Source organism: Microchirus variegatus (genome assembly GCF_963457635.1).
Source record: "Microchirus variegatus genome assembly, chromosome: 12".
Classification (NCBI taxonomy): domain Eukaryota; kingdom Metazoa; phylum Chordata; class Actinopteri; order Pleuronectiformes; family Soleidae; genus Microchirus; species Microchirus variegatus.
The window spans coordinates 23,403,267-23,425,028 of NC_139813.1; the positions used below are offsets into that span (position 1 = coordinate 23,403,267).

General features: G+C 42.6%; 1 protein-coding gene across 1 annotated transcript in view; it reads left to right on the forward strand.

Moving 5' to 3' along the window:
• Positions 1 to 2,508: 2,508 nt before the first annotated feature.
• The window catches only part of jag2b (jagged canonical Notch ligand 2b), a gene marked incomplete at its 5' end in the record, with an annotated part of 56,986 nt that continues 37,732 nt past the window's right edge, over positions 2,509 to 21,762 (forward strand). Inside the window, 2 exons of the mRNA XM_083898823.1 lie at positions 2,509 to 2,577; positions 3,053 to 3,373. Coding sequence (XP_083754949.1) covers positions 2,509 to 2,577; positions 3,053 to 3,373 — 390 coding nt within the window. The remainder of the gene's footprint in view (positions 2,578 to 3,052; positions 3,374 to 21,762) is intronic.

The following is a 21,762-nucleotide window of genomic DNA, read 5'->3' on the forward strand; positions in this document are numbered from 1 at the left end:
TGACACATATTTGACATATAAATACTTTTCTTAAACTTAAAGCTCATTTAAACTATAGTTTAAAGTAGAATTTTATCCACCAAATACTGTTATAATGTTAATGGTATTATTCCTCCAGTATCTCATTATTTATATATTTTGTACATATTCAGTACATTTTTGTGTTTCTCTACAATGTAATCCATTTACTACAAAATAAAAGCCCCCTTTTTTGTTAGTTTAGCTCAACCAAATGTATTTGATAATTTGATACTTTGTGTTTGGTCACTTTTATTTTGTCATATTAAATGCTTTTTATTTCAGTCTGCACCAATAAGTCAAATTCATCTGAGATATATTGTATATGTTGGTATAAAGGTGCACAGTAAATTATATATAAGATATTTTGCATGGAATTAGATAATAAAGTGCAGGAAAAACAACAAAATATGAAATATCACATGTCATGTTTACTCCTCTGCATAAGCAACAACATCTACTTTTATTTTATGGTCAGGTTTAAGAGGCAGCAGGTGAACTCATTATGTGATATACAGGCAGACAGTAGAGGGCGCTCTACACTTCTAAAATGAATGAGGTCGAATTGAGACTCACTGCTCTTTCTTACCTTTTTAACTATAAATACTACATAAAAACGATGTTTTGTGTAATAATGATGGTGAGTCTCACACACACACACACACACACACACACACACACACACACACACACACACACACACGTCATGAATGTGAAGTGTAATCACATCACAAGCTCACATGTCAGTCATATGTCAGTCTGTCCTCATCAAACTTAAAGCAGCAGCAGTCATGTTTGAATTCACTCTGTGTCACATATATATACACACAGTACACACTGGAACATGTACAAGTACATTATCTTCACTGAGGATGAGTTAAGATAATAAGAGCTCCTGACCATAACACCTACTATTATTATCATCATTATTGTGATTATTATTATTATAATAACAATTACTCCTTCTACTTCTACTAATTCTACTACTACTGCTACGAGGACTTCTACTAGTTCTACTATTGCTGCTACTACTACTTGTACTACTACTTCTAATACTACTACTGCTAGTACTACTACTTCTACTTCTAATACTACTACTACTTGCACTACTACTTCTACTGCTACTACTACTTCTTATACTACTTCTACTGCTAATACTTCTAATACTACTACTTCTACTGCTACTACTTTTACTACTTTTTCTATTGCTACTAATACTTCTACTACTACTACTACTTCTTCTAATACTGCTACTAATACTTCTACTACTTTTAATACTACGACTTCTAATACTACTACTAGTTCTACTATTGATAATGCTACTACTTCTACTGCTACTTGTGCTACTAGTACTTGTACTACTGCTACTACTACTTCTAATACTAATACTACTACTTCTAATACTGCTACTACTACTTTGACTACTACTACTTATGCTGCTACTACTACTTCTACAACTACTTCTTCTGCTGCTACTACTACTACTTATTCTACTGCCACTACTACTGCTACTGCTACTACAAGTTCTACTATTACTTGTGCTACTAGTACTTGTACTACTACCACTGCTACTACTACTTGTACTGCTACTACGACTGCTACTGCTACTACTAGTTCTACTATTACTTGTGCTACTAGTATTTGTACTACTACCACTGCTACTACTACTTCTACTGCTACTACTACTTCTACTGCTACTACTTCTAATACTACTACTGCTACTGCTACTACTAATACTACTGCCACACATACTTCTACAAAATCTCATCAATAATAATCAGATTAAGTAAAATAAGTAGTAGCAGTACATAATATATGTATGTGTATATATATATATACATAAACATAAACAAATGCAAATAGAATACTATAAATTAACTGATACTACTACTACTTACTATTTGTAATAATAATATTAATATTGTGAAATATATATGAGGGGAATAAAAGGAGGTATATTCCATTTTTGGAGATGGAGGGATGATGATGATGATGATGATGATGAGGAGGAGGAGGGTTGTCTCACTATTGTCCGCCCCTCCCTCTCTCTCTCCGGTTGGCTGACGAAGTGCCCGCAGGCCAATTTGTAAGTGGTTCGCGGAGCTGCCAATCAACGCGGGTCCGTCCTCTGCTCCTCAGGCTGTGGCCGCGGAACATCTCAGTCGCTGCCGTGTGGAGAGATTTGACGGAGGATCCTCGTGAGCGTGGACCGTCACTGCGCTGCACACACACACACACACACACGGAGGCATGTAATGGCTGGGTGAAATCCGGACGGGTGGATACAACAACAGAGAAACAGCGCATGTGAATCTCCATCTATATTCTTCCTTTTTTATTTTATTTATTTTTGCATGTCAGCAGAGGAGGAGGAGGAGGAGGAGGAATTGGTCGCCGGTTCCGCGGCTGCTCGTCTCTCTTTTTTTTTTTTTTCTTTTTTTTTTTATCGCTTCTCGCTCCCTCCTCATGTCACTCTAATTAATCGGAGGCATGTGGAATCGCACCAGGATTAGGACCTGCTTCCCAATAGTGTGCCTGCTGTTGACGTTATGGACCAAGGTAAGATTATTATTATTATGATGATTATTATTTTTGAATTTTTTTAAATAATCTGCGCGTAAATTAAATGTTGCCTATATGTGAAAAGTTGGTGGGCGTGGGCTCGTATATGTGTGTGTGTGTGTGTGTGTGTGTGTGTGTGTGTTTTGCGGCATATTCGCATCACATTAATCGATAATTGAATTACGCAGTTTGTGCCATGAGCATGTGATCGTGTTACCATGACACGGGCTGGATTTCGCTCCTCCGTGTTTGCGTTGTTTTTTTTGTTTTTTTTGGTGAAGTTGCAAAGGCGTGCGTTCACGTGCTTCATTCATGATGCAGCAAATTATTATTTATTTATTTATTTGTAAAATTGGGAGTCACTCCTCTCAGCATCAGGCAGGCGCTCTTTTGGGCACACCTGTCCACCTTTTTACGCACGGATCCAATCCCCCTTAAATCCCCCCGCATGGTTGTGTCGTCTCGTCTCCAGGTGTCCCGGTCAACCGGCTATTTCGAGCTGCAGCTCATCTCGGTGGAGAACGAGTACGGCGAGCTGGCGGACGGGGAGTGCTGCGACGGCGCCCGGGGCTCGCAGGACCGGCGCTGCGCCCGCGACGAGTGCGACACTTACTTCAAAGTGTGCCTGAAGGAGTACCAGATGGAGGTCACCACCGGCGGGGCCTGCACGTTCGGAGCTGGATCTACGCAAGTTCTCGGTGGAAATATGCTTTCTTTTAAGAGCGCCAAGAGTCACCAGAGTAAAATGGACGAGGCTGGCAAGATTTTGATCCCCTTCCAGTTCGCGTGGCCGGTGAGTGTGACCTTCTTTTCCCCTATGACCCCTCGTTTCCCTCCGCTGGAAACGGAACCTCGTTTGAAAATGCGCTGAATTTAACGCTCTTTTGTTGATGCATGTGTTCAGAAAGTGTGGCTAAGGTGTCGTGCAGGTGTAAATGAATGTTGAGGAGCTTGTCTTTCATTCGGCTTACATCCCGAACATGTCACCACGCTTAAAAAATACAATTCTCAACAGTCTATGCGAGTCCAGCGCAGAACCTCGTTTAAAATATGTATAATTTAATGCTCTTTTGTTGATGCACATGTTCAGAAAGTATGACTAAGGTGTCGTGCAGGTGTAAATGAATGTTGAGGAGCTTGTCTTTCATTCGGCTTAAATCACGAACATGTCACCACGCTTAAAATACAATTCAAAACAGTCTATGTAAATACTGGAAAGAGTCCAGCTCAGAACCTCGTTTAAAACACAGGGGATTTAATGCTTTCTTCCTGGTGCACGAAAAGCAAAACCAGAGAGAATGTGTCATGCAAGTGTTAATGAATGTTGAGGAGCTTCCCTTTCATTCGGCTCACATCCAGAAAAACTACAGTGCTCCCGATTTGGACGAAATGCCACCACTTAAAACAGTGCAAACACTGGCTGGAGTCCAGCTCAGAACCTTGTTTAAAATATGGGCAATTTAATGTTTTCTTCCTGGTGCATGAAAAGAAAAACTAGAAAGATTGTGTCATACAAGTGTTAATGAATGTTGAGGAGCTTCCCTTTCATTCGGCTCACATCCAAAAAAACTACAGTGCTCCTGATTTGGATGAAATGCCACCACTTAAAACAGTCTTTGCAAACACTGGCAGGAGTCCAGCTCAGAACCCTGTTTAAAATATGGGCATTTTAATGCTGTTTCTCCCTGATGCATGAATAGAGGAACCAGAGGGGACATGTCATACAAGTGTAAATGAATGATCCGGGAGCTTCTCTTTCATTCTGCTCACATCCAGGAGAACCGTAGCGCTGCTGATTTGGATAAAAGGTCACCACTTAAAATGCCATTCATAACAGTCTTTGCAAATACTGGAAAGAGTCCAGCTCAGAGGCTCATTTAAAATATGGGCAATTTAACAATTTCTTCCTGGTTCACATGTAGAGGAGCAAGGGGGGACATGTCACACAAGTGTTTCTGAATGTTGAGGAGCTCGTCTTCCAATCTGCTCACACTTGAATTGTGCAAAAGTGCAAAAATAAATGCATCTTTTGCTTGTCGTTGCAAACGTGAGGCCAATCGTGTTTTGATGAGTGGTTTTGTTTAGGCTCAGCTTAAGTCGACTTGGACGTGCAACCATGCTGCACGAGGATTAAAAGCAAAATTGAAGAAAGTAAAACTTAATTGTGCACAAGGACTTTGGCTCTACGTGAAAATGATCCGTTTCTTCCCTTTTATCAGTGTAACAGGAGAGTTCTTGAAGACATTTCCTCTGAAACATAGGAATCTAACCCTCCTGTGTGAAGGAAGCAGTTCAAATTTGTAGTGCAAAGGCCAGATGACACTTGTGTGCACTTGTAATTGTCATTTAGCGGCATCTGTTCCTCCTTTTTTTCGCTGCATTAACCACTCGGGGCTCCACCTCAAATTGTGCATACCAAGTTAGAAGATGCAGTGCTTTGTACTTTTTCCATCCCCCCCTTTAAGTCCTGTAGTTTTCTTACGTGACATAACCTACATTTGGTCGATCAACATCATGGATCGAATGTCCACAAACCAAACAAACCCACGACAGTCGGTACAAAAACACCCTTTAGTGATTGGGTGAAGGTTTGTTTCCCTGTGCCGAGGACACCGTCGTCCTCAGTCGTCCTGGTTTAACAGCAGATGCAGCAGCGTCCTGTCCTCAGGAGACGCCTCGCACATCACGGTTAAATGATTGAATGTCTCACAAGGATCCGGTTGCAGCTACAGTGGTTCACAGTGTCATCTGGGTCATCTTTTAAACTTGTCCTGATATACGAGGTCTGGCTTTGTTCCAGCTGCTCGCACCTGCCACGGCCCTGATAGGCTAATTAGACAAGGGGGGGGGGGCTTTGATACAGAGACACCAGAGGGGAAACTCTTGTTACTACTGCTGCTACTGTGGAGAAGCAGCTACAGAGATGCTCACTTTCATAACACGACTGTTGGCTTGTTCAAGGTAAGCCAAGGAGAGACATTTTATTTAGGCTTTTTTGCTATTTATGTGCTAATTTAGCACATCGTTTATAGTAAATTAGAAGTTCTTTGGCTAAAGTTAAATACACTGTGCTCACTTGAGACGCTAGTTTTGCTCAACGTTAGCTTGGCAAAAGCGGTCAAGCGCACTGTGCTCTCTTGAGACGCTACCTTTGCTAAATGTTTGCTTGGCTACACATTATTTTTGCTAAATGTTACCGTGGCTAAAGCAGTCAAACGCACTGCGCTCTCTTGAGACGCTACCTTTGCGAAATGTTCGCTTGGCTTAACATTAGTTTTGCTAAACGTTACCGTGGCTAAAGTAGTCAAATGCACCGTGCTCTCTTGAGACATTAGCTTTGCTGAATATAAGTTTTGCTTAATGTTAGCTTGGCTATAAAACTGTCAAACACACTGCTTTCTTGAGATGTTAGCTTTGCTTAACGTTAGCTTGGATGAAGCAGTCCAACACACTGGGCTCTGTTGAAGTGTTAGCTTTTCTAAACATTTGTTTTGCTAAATGTTAGCTTGACTAAAGCAGTCAAGCACACTGCTCTCTTGAGACGTAAATGTTTGCTTGGCGACACATTATTTTCGCTAAACCTTACCGTGGCTAAAGCAGTCGAACGCACTGCGCTCTCTTGAGATGCTACCTTTGCGAAATGTTTGCTTGGCTAAGCATTAGTTTTGCTAAATGTTACCATGGCTAAAGCAGTCAAACATGCTGTGCTCTCTTGAGACATTAGCTTTGCTGAACATTAGTTTTGATTAACATTAGCTTGGCTTTAAAACTGTCAAACACACTGCTTTATTGAGATGTTAGCTTGGCTGAAGCAGTCCAACACAATGTGCCCTGTTGAAGTGTTAGCTTTTCTAAACATTTGTTTTGCTAAATGTTAGCTTGTCTACAAGGCAGTCAAACACGCTGTGTTCTTTCTAGACGTCAGCTTTGCTTAACATAAGTTTTGCTAAATGTTAGCTTGGCTAAATCAGTCAAGCACACTGCTCTCTTGAGACGTAAATGTTAGCTTGGCTGAAGCAGTCAAACACTGTGCTCTGTTGAGTTGTTAGCTGTTCTAAACATTTGTTTTGCTAAATGTTAGCTTGACTACAAGGCAGTCAAACGCGCTGTGTTCTCTCGAGACGTTAGCTTTGCTTGACATTAGTTTTGCTAAATGTTAGATTTGCTAAAGCAGTCAAGCACACTGCACTCTCTTGAGACATTTGGCTAAACGTTAGCTTGGCTAAAGCAGTCAAACGCACTGTGCTCTCTTTAATCGCTACCTTTGCTGATTGTTCACTTGGCTAAACATTAGTCTTGGTAAATGTTAGCTTGGCTAAAGCATTCAAACTCTGTCACGTTTACACTGTTGTATTCGTGAGTGTTTTGTGTTATCGTGTTCACGCGCAACTACATTTTCTACATAGGATAGTTAATTTAGCAGAGTTATCACCCGAGACGTGCACTAGCATATTGTGATTCTTAACTTTTCTAAATCGAAGTCGGAAAGAAATAGTATCTGCTATTTTTGGGGTTGTCGGATGATTGTTGGAAACAAACCCGGCACGTTAAAAGTAAAAAAAAGTTATGAAAATAGGCCGCTGTATGGTTCGGGGGTTTGCACACATGAAAAGACAAATGAGAAAGAGTGTGAAAGGAAACGACAAAAACCTGCAGGATCCTCTGGTGTGACACACGAGAGAGAACAACTTGTGCTATATTTGTTTTTGCACAGTCTGGTCGTCAGGGGTTGCTGCAAATAATGCTCCATTCTAATCGCGAATAAGCGAGTGTGAAATGTGTGCCTCCCGCGGAAGGCACCGATGCCTCGGGGGCAGCGGTTTGATGTGTTCTGCTGACTGCTTTGACACTCCACCCACCCCGGCACCTGACAGCTTCCACTCCTGCTGTGGGTGCCAGGTGGCCCTTGGCGGCCCCTGGCAATTAATCTAGTTTTACTTCAGTTGAGTGATAGCTGATGGATTAGGCGTGTGACTAAGGTGTGCAGGAGGGAGAATAAAAATGCTAAGCACTTGTACTGTAGCACTGGTCTCACTGTACTTTCAGGTTTGATGACATTTAGCTTTTGTTCCACTCTGAATATAAATGAGCCTATTGTGGCGTCGCGTTGTGTTTGTGGAAGTTATTGCGGTTGCGGTGTTTTCATGTTTGGTGAAGCTGACAAAAGGGGGAGCTAAGAATGGTTGGCTGCTCTTCTGTGCATTTGTGATTTAAAGAGGAACTGGAATGATTAGTCGATTGATCCGGAGCCAAAACTTCAAACCGGAGTGTCACCTTTGACTTGACCTGTTTTGTGTTGTTGTTGTTGATGTTGTTGTTTTAAGGTTAACAAACTAAACAAAAGATGACGTTTAACTCTGAATTTCTTGATTGTGAGTCCTCTGTTCCTCTGCCAGAATTAGTTTTTACTACTTAAGCCTGATTGAGTGTTCACATGACAACAAAAAGTCATTATTTCCAGGTTTGAGACGCTGTGATTGACATTTTCTGACATTTTTATGGACCGAACGATCACTCCATTAATCATCAATTCATCGATTATGAAAATCTGCTTGACTAATGTGATTTATTGACTGTGGAAACTTGAAATTGGTACTTTTTTTAATCCAAATGATGGATTGATGATTTCTCAGAGACAGTACCACAATGAAGAGGAAGGAGTGCTGAATGATGCGGAGGCGTTAATGCAACGTTACTATTGCCAACTGCCACAAAAAAGGCCAAAAGAAGATTATTCATAAAGGCAATCATTATTATTAACGTGATGATTTATCGCTTCAAGGGAAAAACCTTGATCTTGCTCGTTATTGCAATTATTGCAATTCTTTTATTAGCCATTAACCCCTTGATGTCTTGATTAAAAGATGTAGAGATATTGAGCTGAAATGTGATGAAACGGCGATCATCAGTCAGCAGCTGCCGGTCTCGGGACGTACCATATGTTCCTCTGGAGTCTTTTGTGTCGGAGTCATCGTGTGCTTGATTCAGCCTGTGTTCTTTGTGCGTATAATGATTTTTTTTTTGTGGGGTTTCCCGCAGGTGTGTGTGTTGCCCGAGTGAATGAACAACCGCCCTTTTACTAAGGGGTTTTTAGCTTCAGGGCGAAATGGCAAAGGTGCGATTTCACACTGTATAGGCCATATATTTAATGAGGGAGGCTTTTGTTGAGGTCATTAGATGTGCGTGTGTTTGGGGGGGGGGGGGGGTAGGGGCAGCATTTACTGCCTGAGCAAACCAATTTTCTGCGGACGATTTAAGATATTTATGAAGCCGTGCGTCTAGAAAACATCTCACCTCGTGCAACGCAGCATCGGGAGTCTTTTTATTTAAAGCGCTCGCCGACACCTCGAGGCGGAGGTGAAGAGGGGGCTGATCCTGGTGTGTCGTCTCTCCGTTAAGTGGCCCGGGCTGATAACGGTGCACTTATTCCAGTGCCAGATGTCACAACAAGGCTGTGGGGTCAGTGGCTGTGGCGTCGTTGTCGCTCGCTCTCCATCAGCTGGAGGAAACAAAGATGCACTGTGCCCAGTGGCTGTGTCATCTGGCCAAACGCCCCGTTTTTGTTTTTCAGACAAACTCGGGGGAAAATGAAAGTAAGGAGCGAGGATGCACTTTTTTTTTCTGATCCGTTCTCTGTAATCAAGCGCGCGTCATTCCTGTGAGGAAGCCGACTTTAATTATTGTATGCATGGCATCTTGTCTGCACAAGTTAGTCAGGTTGTGGAGTAGAACGGAGTCCACTCTCTTACACTCAACACACTGTTAAATCATTATGCGTAGAGGGACAATGTGTGCGATATTATTGCGATTAAAACGCTAGTGAGATTTTTGTTGAAGTGAGCAATGTTCGAGGAACATCTTGGGTTGAACGGTTTCGAAAATAAAGTCAGATGGTTTATCAAGGAGGACGTGAGGACAGGGCAAGATGGAGGTGGATGATTCGCTTTGGTGCCCCCTACAGGGAGAAGCCACAATCACTTGAGACGCTAGTTTCACTAAATGTTAGCTTGGCTAAAGCAGTCAAGCGCACTGTGCTCTCTCGGGAGGCTACCTTAGCTAAATGTTTGATTGGCTAGACATTAGTTTTGCTAAACGTTAACGTGACTAAAGTAGTCAAAAACGCTGTGCTCTCTTGAGACATTAGCTTTGCTAAACGTTAGCTTGTCTAAAACTGGCAAACACGCTGTTCTCTTGAGTCATGTTCCCTCAGTTGAGCTTTCTGCTATTTATGTGTTAATTTAGCACATGATTTAGTATATTAGAAGTTCTTTAAAGCAGCTTGGCTAAAGTTAAATACACTCTGCTCACTTGAGAAGCTAGTTTTGCTTAATGCGCGCTTGGTTAAAGCAGTCTAACACACTGTGATCTGTCGAGGCGTTAGCTTTGCTTAACATTAGTTTTGCTAAATGTTAGCTTGGCTAAAGGAGTCAAACGCACTGCTCTCTTGAGACATTAGCTTTGCTAAACGTTAGCTTGGCTATATAACTTTCAAACACACTGTTCTCTTGAGTCATGCTCCCTCATTTGAGCTTTCTGCTATTTATGTGTTAAGTTAGCACATGATTTACTAAATTAGAAGTTCTTTAAAGCAGCTTGGCTAAAGTTAAATACACTGTGCTCACTTGAGACGCTAGTTTTGCTCAATGCTTGCTTGGTAAAAGCAGTCCAACACACTGTACTCTGTTGAGGCGTTAGCTTTGCTAAATGTTAGCTTGGCCAAAGCAGTCAAATACGCTGTGTTCTCTTGAGACGTTAGCTTTGCTTAACATTAGTTTTGCTAAATGTTAGCTTGGCTAAAGCAGTCAAACACACTGGAGGCAGATGATTCGCCGTGGCGCCCCCTAGATTCAAGATTCAAGATTCAAAGTGTTTATTGTTATATGCACAGTAAAGAAACACGTTTCCCTGTACAAAGCCGATATAAGAAGAAGATTGATCGTTTTCATAAGTTCATTAACATTACTTGAACTGTTTTGACATTCGAAATAATCGTCTTAAAGCCGATGGAGTGCATCTGATTATCTAAATCTATCAAAGCATATTTGTATTAAGTATTGTAAGCGAAGTAATTCTGGTCAGGATCATGTGATCATGTTCACATTGTTCCCACGTCTAATGCAGTGTAAACAGTTTCAGCATCAATGTAGGTCATGTCGAGCCATTTCTTATAAATGAGCTGCAGCCCAAATGGAACAGTGAACATCACGCTGCACTTCTAGTAAGTAGGTATTTCTTCAGAGCAGGTTCCTTCTGCCACTTGTCATCACACCATCGCGATGCAGTCGATAATGGCGGATTTTTTGCTCAGATTGCTCGATGCTTATCCTCTATTTGGAAATGCTCCAGCTCGTCTTGCCGGTAAAGAGACTCGACTATGTGCTGTAAGCTGCTGTCTTCACCACTTTTGTTTAGCAAGAAAGGTGGATTTTTAACTATGTCTTTCACGTGTTAGTCACAATTAATTGACCCTAATGTGTTATTTTTTTAAAAAAATGATGTGCTGGGAGCTGCTCTGCGCTGACAGAGGGAGAGGTAATTGGTCGGTGTGACGCTTTGGAAAACAGCTAATGATTGTTGTGCAGGGATAAAAAAAAAAAACTGAGGATCAACTGTACTTTTTTCTGCCCAACCCTGATACACAGGAGGAAACGAAAATAGAACTGGAACTGGACATTGTGCATTTCAGGTTGAAAAAGTTCACATGGAATTGACTGAATCCACACTTGCCCAACTTCTAAGGGTCATCATACAATGTATTATATACTGAACTTAATAGTAATTATAATTGTTTATTTGCCCCGGCCCTAATGTGGACTGTATCCATCAGACGGCTGACCAAGTTAAGACATGGTTTTGGGTGTGTGTGTGTGTGTGTGTGATTGAGTTTCCATTTTGTGGGCCCGCGCCGCGTGTGCACTTGGAGAGGAAGTGAGACGCGTCTTACTTCCATTTGTCCGCTAATGAAATTGCTGGTGGAATGTCTCTGCCCCCCCCCCCCCCCCCAGCTACATCAGCTGGATGTCCATTTGAAGTGAGTCTGTCTGTAACTGTATATCTGCTCTCAACCAGGATATGGAGTCGTCCTGACACTGACACTGAGCCGGTGAATGGACGCACAGAGTTTGACAGACCGTGTAGTTCAGCTACAACAGCTACTAATTAGTGATGAGCACGAGTGTTCGGTTATTCAATCGTTCGCTTGGTTATAAAAAAGTCGATCCGTTACTGTGACTATTCGTAGTATATTAAAAAAAATTACAAAAAGAGCGTGCGTTAACGGTCTCAGCGGCTTCAACGTTAAAGCACATTAATGCATGGCGCGTTTCCGTGACTCCTGGAAGACGCTGGAAAAAGACGCTTGTGACGACATGTTTACGTGACTCCCAATTGTTAAAATGTTTAATAAACATGCCGGTTAATAAACAGACCGCTCCAGTTGACTGTAGGCGCGCTAACGCAGCTAACAGGTAAACGGTGCCTGGATTCCAGTGCCGTAGCACGTAAACATGACATCACGCGTGTCTTTTTCCAGTCAGTCGTCATGGAAACACGTCATGCTTTGATGTGCGTTAATTGTGATGCCGTTAACGTGAGTTAGCGTTGATGCCGTTAACGTGAGTTAGCGTTGATGCCGTTAACGTGAGTTAGCGTTGATGCCGTTAACGTGAGTTAGCGCTGATGCCGTTAACGTGCGTTATCGCTGATGGATGCTGTTAACGTGCGTTAGCGTTGATGCCGTTAACAGGAGTTAGCGTTGATGCCGTTAACGTGAGTTATCGCTGATGCCGTTAATGTGACTTAGCGATGATGCCGTTAACGTGAGTTATCGTTGATGCCGTTAACGTGAGTTATCGTTGATGCCGTTAATGTGACTTAGCGCTGATACCGTTAACGTGACTTAGCGATGATGCCGTTAACGTGAGTTAGCGCTGATGCCGTTAAAGTGAGTTAGCGCTGATGCCGTTAACGTGAGTTATCGCTGATGCCGTTAACGTGAGTTATCGCTGATGCCGTTAATGTGACTTAGCGCTGATGCCGTTAACGTGACTTAGCGCTGATGCCGTTAACGTTGACGCTGTTATCGTGGGTGAGTTAAAGTTGACGCTGTTAGCGTTGGTGAGTTAACGTTGACGCCGTTAGCGTTGGTGAGTTAACGTTTATCACAGTTTGGGTTTCAAAGAAAAATTCATGGTAAATCTCCAGAAAACGGTGGTCGCCATCTTGCGCCACAATGTTTCCAGAGCAGCTAGAATGGACAAATCAGTCAAAGAGTTGTAATTGTTGGTCTGTGAGCTTTAGATCCTAAGATCCTGTTAAAATGTCCATGAGCCATTAGTGTGCGTCAGTGTTCAACGGCTAAAGTGTGTGTTGGTTTGTTTGGGCTGATGCTTGTACACCGGACAGTCGGTCTCCAAAGTCCGATCCTCGCCAAAGTGGGAGGTTAAGTGCGTCTCATTCACGGTGAAACATGTTAATCCGCACAGACCTGCTGAAAATTGTTTTTCCTGGAACAAAATCAAACTATGTGAATGGTTTTGGCTCCCAGCTCTGGCTCTTGTGTACGTCAACTACACTGACAAATGTTCTTTGGTTTTTTTTGCTACTGTCGTACACTGATGTGTGTGCCTTGTCTCTTTTTATGTACTGAGTCGAGAAGAATTGGTATCGAGTCCTTGTTTCTCTTTTTTTTCTTGGGACCACCCAAGTCGAGCCCGACGTTCCACTAAAGCTATGGAACATCACTGATCGGCATCCAGCAGATATTGGACTGTGGTTGGATGTGCGTTTGTATAACAACAGTTCACTTTGTTATATTTGTTATTTTATAGCTGCCACACTCGGAGACGCATCCAAAACCCACCAGCCACTGACTCCTTCTGGCTGCTTCACACTTCCCCCCCCCCCCGACACAGTAGATCTGTCTCACCACAGTCAATCATATAAATAGGAAAAATAAACAGCGCACACTTCACGACACTCTTTGATTTGACACTTTAATACGCGCTAATCAAAGAAGACCGACACGTTCGTGTGGGCGAACGAGGCGAACGTTCATATTAACGTTTTTTGGAAAGTTGGACGCCGAACGCGCGGAAGGTTTTTGAGGTTCCTGGATCCCGTCTGACCATTAAGTGTTTACTGAAAAGTGTGTTCCTGACTCTTTTATCAAAGGGGGTATAGGATGACTACTTTTTAAATCATCTGGTCTGAAAGAATAATCGATAATTGGACGGCGGCGGAGCGGCTCGTCTTCCAACGGTGACGGTCTGAGCTCTTTCCCAGGCTTTTTCTAGTCTACGTGGTCCACGTGTCCCCAAGTTGATCCTGGTGGTTGAGCCAACAGTGTGTGTGTGTGTGTGTGTGTGTGTGTGATAGATGTGTGAGGAGTGAGTGGGTGAATGAGTGGCCATCGAGACTATTTTGACTTTTGCTGCAGTAGCTCTAAATGTTCCCCAGTACCACTCGGACGCTTGTTATGATGAAGCATTATTAGTATAGAAAGTAAAGCTGCTTTCAAACGTGCACTTAAAGCAGAAATATGCAGGATTTTTTTTTTTACCCTAATTTAACAGCTTTGGAGTCACTGTGATGGTTAAATGGAAGTTTGGGCGCTGTCTCCACTGCCCCCTACTGTCTGTTGGTGGAAAACAAGGCTTGCAAGAGTCCTCAGAATCAGGAATTTTGTGCGTTCATAGTGGCAGAGGAGGAGGAAGGTGGGAGGATAAAGCAGTTTGCGATGGATTGATAGGTGAATGTTTACGGTGGCGTCTTGAAAATATGTACTCCAAAACTCGGTCAAGTGTCCAGAAAATGAAATGAAAATACTAAAAATTCCACGTTGTTCATGCCTGTAAAAGTACAGTAAGTGCTTGGTTTCTTTGAGGTAGTTTCCATTCATATATATTAAAATCTCCAATATGGACACTGGAAAAAAATGCATGTTTTCTTAAGATGTGAGTGTAGGTGTATGTGCCCCGTGAGACTTCACTGATATTTTCATAAGTGTGTATGGAGTCCACCGTCCGTTTTATGTCTTTCCACTGTTGTTTCTGGTTATCTTCCATGCAAACGCTTGCAGTTTTAGTTTTTCGCTGATGAGAAAGCAAGATGTGAGATCCCCGGGATGAGGAGTGTGGCACCAAACACTTACTGTACATAATGTTGTAAGGGTTAATTATGAGAAGAAGTAGGACAAAGGTGTTAGTTTGTGTGGCCCATTCAGACACCTTCCTTCCTTCCTTCCTTCCTTCCTTCCTCCTTCTCTCTTCCATCTTCCTTCCCTCTCATCTTTGCCGGTGACTGAATGGAGCCAAAAGCTAGCAGAGGCAGCCATGGTTAGCCACACCTGATACGGCGCTCGTCGGAGCTGTTGCTAGGAGACGCCTACATAGGCCTCCAGTAAACAATTATCTTTCCTCTCCCTGCCCCCCGTCCTCCCTGATGCCCGGTCTCCCCTGTGTCTCGTGGAAGAGCCTCTCGCACGAGTCTCACCTGTGATTCAGCTCCCGCTCTGTATTGATTATGCAATTAGTCGGGCTGCACTCCCAAGGTGAAATGGCAGCTTTTAGAAAGGAAATGCACGGTTTCACTGATGTGTGTGTTTGCTGCAGAGAGGGTAGTAAAAAAAAAAAAATACAAATAAAGAATCCAAAAATATCCCCTCGTATACTCTATATCAGAGTCCTGCTCGTGTTTCATAGTAAAAGATCTACGTTTGTTTTTCGAGACGAATCCCAATCCCGAAGTCTTTGATATTGTAGGTCTTTATACAGATTGATGTAGTAAATGTGATGTGTGTGTGTGTGTGTGTGTGTGTGATCCTTCAGCAGTAATAGAGTCCTGCAGCGTTTCACATTAAGGACGATCACGAAGGTCGAGTTGTCCCAGACTTAGTTGTAGGTCAGTATCAACAAGAAGTTGGCCATAAAACATAATTTTTTTCCTGAGGTTCTCCAGTTTCATTTGCCTCCTGCTGACTCTCTATTAACATCCTGAACGTGGTAGATTCAGCCCGGTGTGTAGGAGAAGCAGAGCCTTCACTGCTTTTTAAAAAAAAATCTATTACTCCCTCACATAAACAACACGTTTTAAATAAATAAATGACTCACTCGTCCAAATCTCTCTTAAGTCCTAGCTTCTCATTTGATTTAACCTTAAGATTGTGACAATTTTAGGTTAATTTCCGTGTTCCTTGATTGCATCCTGTAGCTTTGCATTTTAAAATTAAAGTTTCGCCAAGAATACTTGTTTTGCACCAGTGTTAACGTACTTGACTACTACTAACAACCAGCTCATTGTCATCTTTCTATCAAGACGCAGTAAGAAAAACAGAACATTTTGAACGTTATGACATGATTTCATGGTTTTATATCTGTTATGATGTCAGGGGACAGAGGGGATTTTTCCTCTGACGCATGTTTGATGTCACATTAGCCGCAGCGTGTACAATATGAGCGGGAAATGATGGCTTTTGTCTTTCATTACTATTTAAAGGCTCTGTTTTGTCATTCAGTGTCTCTGGGAAGTGAGTCACTGTCAACAATAATGTGGATTTCTCCTTCTCCTTTTTATGCTCTTGTAAGTGAGTGAATCAGCAGTTTTGCAAAGGAAGTTTGAGAATTCAGCTCTTCATTATGGTAGATTAAGGCTCAAATCCCTTATTTCCCTTCTCACCTACCACAATCCTAAAAACTGTTTGTGACCATCATAGAACTGATTGATTAGCATGTCCTGTAGCTACTAACTAGCTGATTCTTGTTGCTGTAAAGGGATAGGATGACATTTAAGGGTTAAACCATCATAGAGCTAATGTTGATTAGCATGTTTTGTAGTGATGTTATGCCACCTTCTTATTTAACCATAGTATCCTGATTTTTGTTGATGTACAGGAAGATATTTCTTCGGTCACATTTCAAATTAAGTTAGCAATTTGAGCCCTGTTACCGAGCTAACCTTGGTTAGCGTGTTCTGTAGCTATGCTTCTCACAACAAAACTAGTTTGCATGTCTATTGTACATATTGTAAACCGGTCCTACAGTATTCCCAGGCATTGGAGAATATTATATTACCTGTAGTCCACACATGTGACTTTTGTTTGTTTTTTGTGTTGTCACTTCAATGTTAGCATGTTGAAGTGCTAATCGGATCCTAATCAGTGTCCTGTTTTGCATTGGTAGATTTTTTATTTGTAACTGGGGAAGGGGTCGAGTTAAAGATGAGAAAAGATTGAGTTTATGTGACATTTCTACTTTTTTTGACATATTTCTGTCTGGGCCACAAATGCCCTAGCGTCCCTCTGGCACTGTCCTCCTTACCTATATAACACAGAAAACTGTTAGTCCAACCTGTATCTCAGATTTAGACTGATATCAACTGATTAAATCTGGCTTCTATATCATGACAGTGAGACGTTCCAATGAATTGTGCTTGTTAGAGCCACTTGTGCTCATATATTTATCCACTATTGCAGTCAGGTGAAGACGTCGAGCTATGCTGACAACCCCCGAAAACCACAGTGTATGAAAATATCCTCATTATTCATGTTCAGGTTGGTGCCTCGCTGCTCCACCACTGCACTCAGGGGGAGGCCACAGAGGCTTTTGAATGTTCAAACCAACATTCAAATTGGTCGTGGCCGTCATGGAGACCACCGCATGTTCTGTGTTGGGTGTAGTTTCCAGTTTTCCTGTATTACAACAAGATCAGGTTTAGCTCTATAGTAAGAGTTAGATCCATGCATAATTTCAGGGTTGTAGGTGGACCGAGTGCTAATTCCAGCGAATATTGGGCGGCTGGCAGGTGACAACCTGGAAGGGTGTTGCACATCCATTACTGTGGGAGTCACATTTTTGAATTTGGATTTACAACACGTTATAATCATCAAATTGGTCTAATTATCTTCAAACAGTGTTTCAAACAACTACAGTATTTTAACCGATGTTTTGTTGAACGAGATTGTGTTATGACGTTAAAACTTGACATCTTTGTTGGGTTTACTGTCCTAGAGGAGCAAATAATTCTGATTTTAGAAGTTGAATTTGATTTGTTCATGATCAAAATAGTTATGACATCCCACCACCTGCATATTTTCGATCAGAAGAGAATTGCTTTTGCACAACACAGGGTTGATTTGTGTGGGAATCGGCCTGATGAGACTGGATGATTCTTCGCAGAACTAGCGCCGCTGTAGTGGACTGGACGCCTGCAACAGTTCATGGTGAATTAAGTTTACAAAAAATTGGCACCACCAATGATTTCTTGAAGAGAATTTCTTGTGGGTGGCATGATGATTCAGAATATAAGCTTTGTGTTCTCTGGGTTTCGCTATGTACTGTGTTCTGCATGTGTGCGTATTTCTTCATTCGTTTCTCCACATGTACTATGTGTTGTCGTGGTGCCTCTGGTTAAATGAATGGCAGATGCTGCACACTCACTGTGGGGGTAATTAAAGCATGTCATTACATGGGCAGTTAAATTGTCACTTTACTGTTGAACCTGTTTGAAACGATAATGGCGCCTCAGCTGGGGGGTGGAGCCGCGTTGCCCTCCAGTCAGGCGTCCTGTCGCTTTGGACGTGGAATAAGCCGATTAATATTTCTGAAGCGTTTCTATTGCTGTAATGGCTCTCGGACGTCTCCCTGCTAATTAACACCGGAGGAAGTCATTGACAAATGACTATATTCAAGGGAATGGGGAAGTTTTAACTCGCTCGTAGTGATTAATTCTCATTCGTGTACTAAATCGTGCAAGAAAATGAGCTTGGCTTTCATGTTTTTAAATATTAAACGGGTGTAAACTGTCACTCTTAAGTGTTTAACGGTGAACTGCAGGGCTTCCGCTCTGTAAAGCAATCTAGTTTTTCAATGCAAATGTGTGCGTGTGCGTGTGTGTTTGTTTTTCACCGTGCCGTGGCATTGCATCGTCTTGGATCATGCTGGTTAATTAGCGCCATGAGGGGAGGGGTTTGTTGTATTGGAAGTGCATGGGTAATGACCTTGTTGGCATAGTAGCGGCATGCTCAATGGGCCGTGTGTGTGTGTGTGCGTATGCGTGTGTGCACAGCCAGTATACACCAGCCAGCCAAATGCCTTGCCATCAGTACGACACCTCTTGGCACACGACTCTGGCAGGCGGACGTGTTTGCAGGACTCGCAGCCCTCTCCCTCTCCACACATCACAGATATGACTGTCTGAAACACTGTAGTGGAAATGAATATCACCTTGTGAATTATTAGTCTGCTAAATTGAGTGGTCAAGTCCATAATTCCTTTGCAATAGCCATTTTTTTTTTTTACAGTTTCTAGTATCCTTAAACTCTATATATAGTACTAGGACTTTGGATAGGAACCAAAGTACTACTCAAAAACATCTCCTATTGCAGGGTTTTGGCTTCATTTGTTTTTCCTGGCATGGGTGGAAATAAAATGAGATTGTGAAGTGGGTGGAAATGTGATTCTTTTTCACTGCGTATATCGATAATTCTAGTTGTACATAATGTGCAAGATCGTTGAGCTCCAGTTTTTTAAGGGAATGTTCAGCTAAATTCACAAACTGGGACACTCGTCATACAGTCGTTGAGTCATTTATTGCAACAAATGCAGTTCGACTTTGGCGTTGATGGAAAATATAACATTTTTGAAGCTGTTTGGCACCAGAACTAGAAAGGTGGAGGCTTCACCAGTGTCAGCGGTGTGAGGCAGCATTGGAGTAGCAAGAAATTGGTGAGGAAGGAGTGTTATTCTGCCATTTTCATCACTGCATTTGCAAGGATTTTGCCATTGGACGCCCTTTGCGTTTGCCTCTAAACAGATTAAGGTCCAGTGTCCTTTTCTTAGTAATTCTAGGAGTATTGTCCAGAAGAAATTGGTCTTTCAACCCCTAAGATTATTCACCCCCGCCCCATTGAAACCTCTCTGCCTGTGCCATTAGAGGGTGTAAAGGCTTTGTATAACCCCCTATGTGCATAAAGAAGACCAAGCAAGACACTGAATAACATTTTTGAAGCTATTAGGCTCAAAACTAGAAAGGTGGAGGCTTCACCTGTGTCAGTGGTGTGAGGCAGCATTGGAGTAGCAAGAAATTGGTGATGAATGAGTGTTATACTGCCATTTTCATCACTGCATTTGCAAGGATTTTGACATTGGACGCCCTTTGAGTTTGCCTCTAAACAAACAGATTAAGGTCCAGTGTCTTTTTCTTAGTAAATCTAGGAATATTGTCCAGAAGAAATTGGTCTTTCAACCACTAAGACTATTCCCCCCCCTCCCTTAAAACCTCTATCTGTGCCATTAGAGGGTGTAAAGGCTTTGTAACCCCCTATATGCACGAGGAAGACCAAGCAAGACACTGAATAACATTTTTGAAGCTATTAGGCTCAAAACTAGAAAGGTGGAGGCTTCACCTGTGTCAGTTCGTGTGAGGCAGCATTGGAGTAGCAAGAAATTGGTGATGAATGAGTGTTATTCTGCCATTTTCATCACTGCATTTGCAAGGATTTTGCCATTGGACGCCCTTGGTGTTTGCCTCTAAACAGATTAACAGATTCCTTGTAAATCTAGGAGTATTGTCCAGAAGAAATTTGTCTTTTAACCCCAAATATTACCCCCCCCCCCATTGAAACCTCTCTGCCTGTGCCATTAGAGGGTGTCGAGGCTTCGTGACCTTGAGCTTGTTCCTAGTTCCAGACATTAATGACTCTCTGTATATCAGTACTTAATTATATCGGAGAAATTATCTTCCACTTAGTCTTAGCAACTAATTTGAATAAAAGATTTAACCGTGTATTTGAGAGTCGATTAACCGTTTAATCCGGTTAACCGATTAACCGGAACAGTTTGATCAATCTATCAAACTGTTCCTCGCACTGACGCAGCTTTTATCCATTAACGCCCATTGAGATTGATGGAGTACCGCGTGTTATGGATGCAATAATTTCACCAGCGACTGTGCGAAAGACGACCTGCGGTGCTCGCTCCTCGCAGCCGCGGTGCCCTTGCAGAAGGGAGTCGTGTAGACTCAGCCCTTGTAAAACCAAAAGCTGGGATTGACATCACAGATTAATAAAGATTACATGCCATGATTACTGGCCACGGGATGAATCGTAATGACCTCGCGTCCCATCAGAGGGCAATAAATCATGAGATGTCAGCGGAGGTCCCGGCGGAGGAGCCGGGAACAGGGAGGAGGACGTTCATGTCACCTCTTAATGACATGGGAAACCGAAATAGCTCAAGGTTACAGACATTTTTTTTTTTAATATGTATGTATGTGTGAGTAGTTATCTGTGAACTTTATAGTTACTGCATGAGCGGCGCCATAAAACACCTACTCGGATGAATTCCCCAAGCTCGCTCAACATCCGAGACCCTGACTTTCCCCAAGGGGGTGAAGTTTGTCATTGAAACCTCAGTCCTTCAATAGAGATGCACCCCCTCTATTGATAGCGGAATTGTTTCCAGGCTGGGATCTTGCATGGGATTACACACCAGGCCTGGATCTCACATTCTTAGTTTCTTCTGATGCAAACGCACACACATGGCCCCACATGCAGAGGGCTGACCCCTCCTTTTGAAAAAGGAGCGTGCAGATCCGATGCTTAGTGACCCCGACCTGCCCCGGCTTCCACTTCCCACTGCCACCTCGCTCTGTTTCCATTCGATTTTCATTCCGCTCACTCGTCCGTCCGTCCGACCCACGCTCGTCTGTCGTGGGAACCTACACCTGTGGCTCTCCCCAGACGTCACCGTGGTACCATCCTCTAGCCTCACAAGGACGACCTTTTTGCGGAGACTGGATCGACTCTACCTGGAGAGTACGAGTATAATCGCTGTGCCTCCCCCTCCTCAAATTAAAAACTAGGATTTCTTACTGTAAATCCTCTAATCCATTAGGGGATGGAGCAGGTTGAGTTTTGGAGATTAAGCTTTAAATTCTTCATGTTCTTTGAAGTAACTCACCCTGTGAAATATTGTTGGTGTGTTGCATTGACGAGGTTATTAAGGCCAGCACTCTTGCAGGAACCATTAGCGGCTTCTTTTTTTAGCCGTCTAACTGTCCTGGCCGGGCTCAGTTGCACACATGCTGATGCTAATTGTCCGCATGCTGACCGAGTCTCCTCGCGGGACAATGGTTTTGATTGGGATGGGGGGTGGGGGGGTGAGTTACGGTGTTGGGACAAGAGTC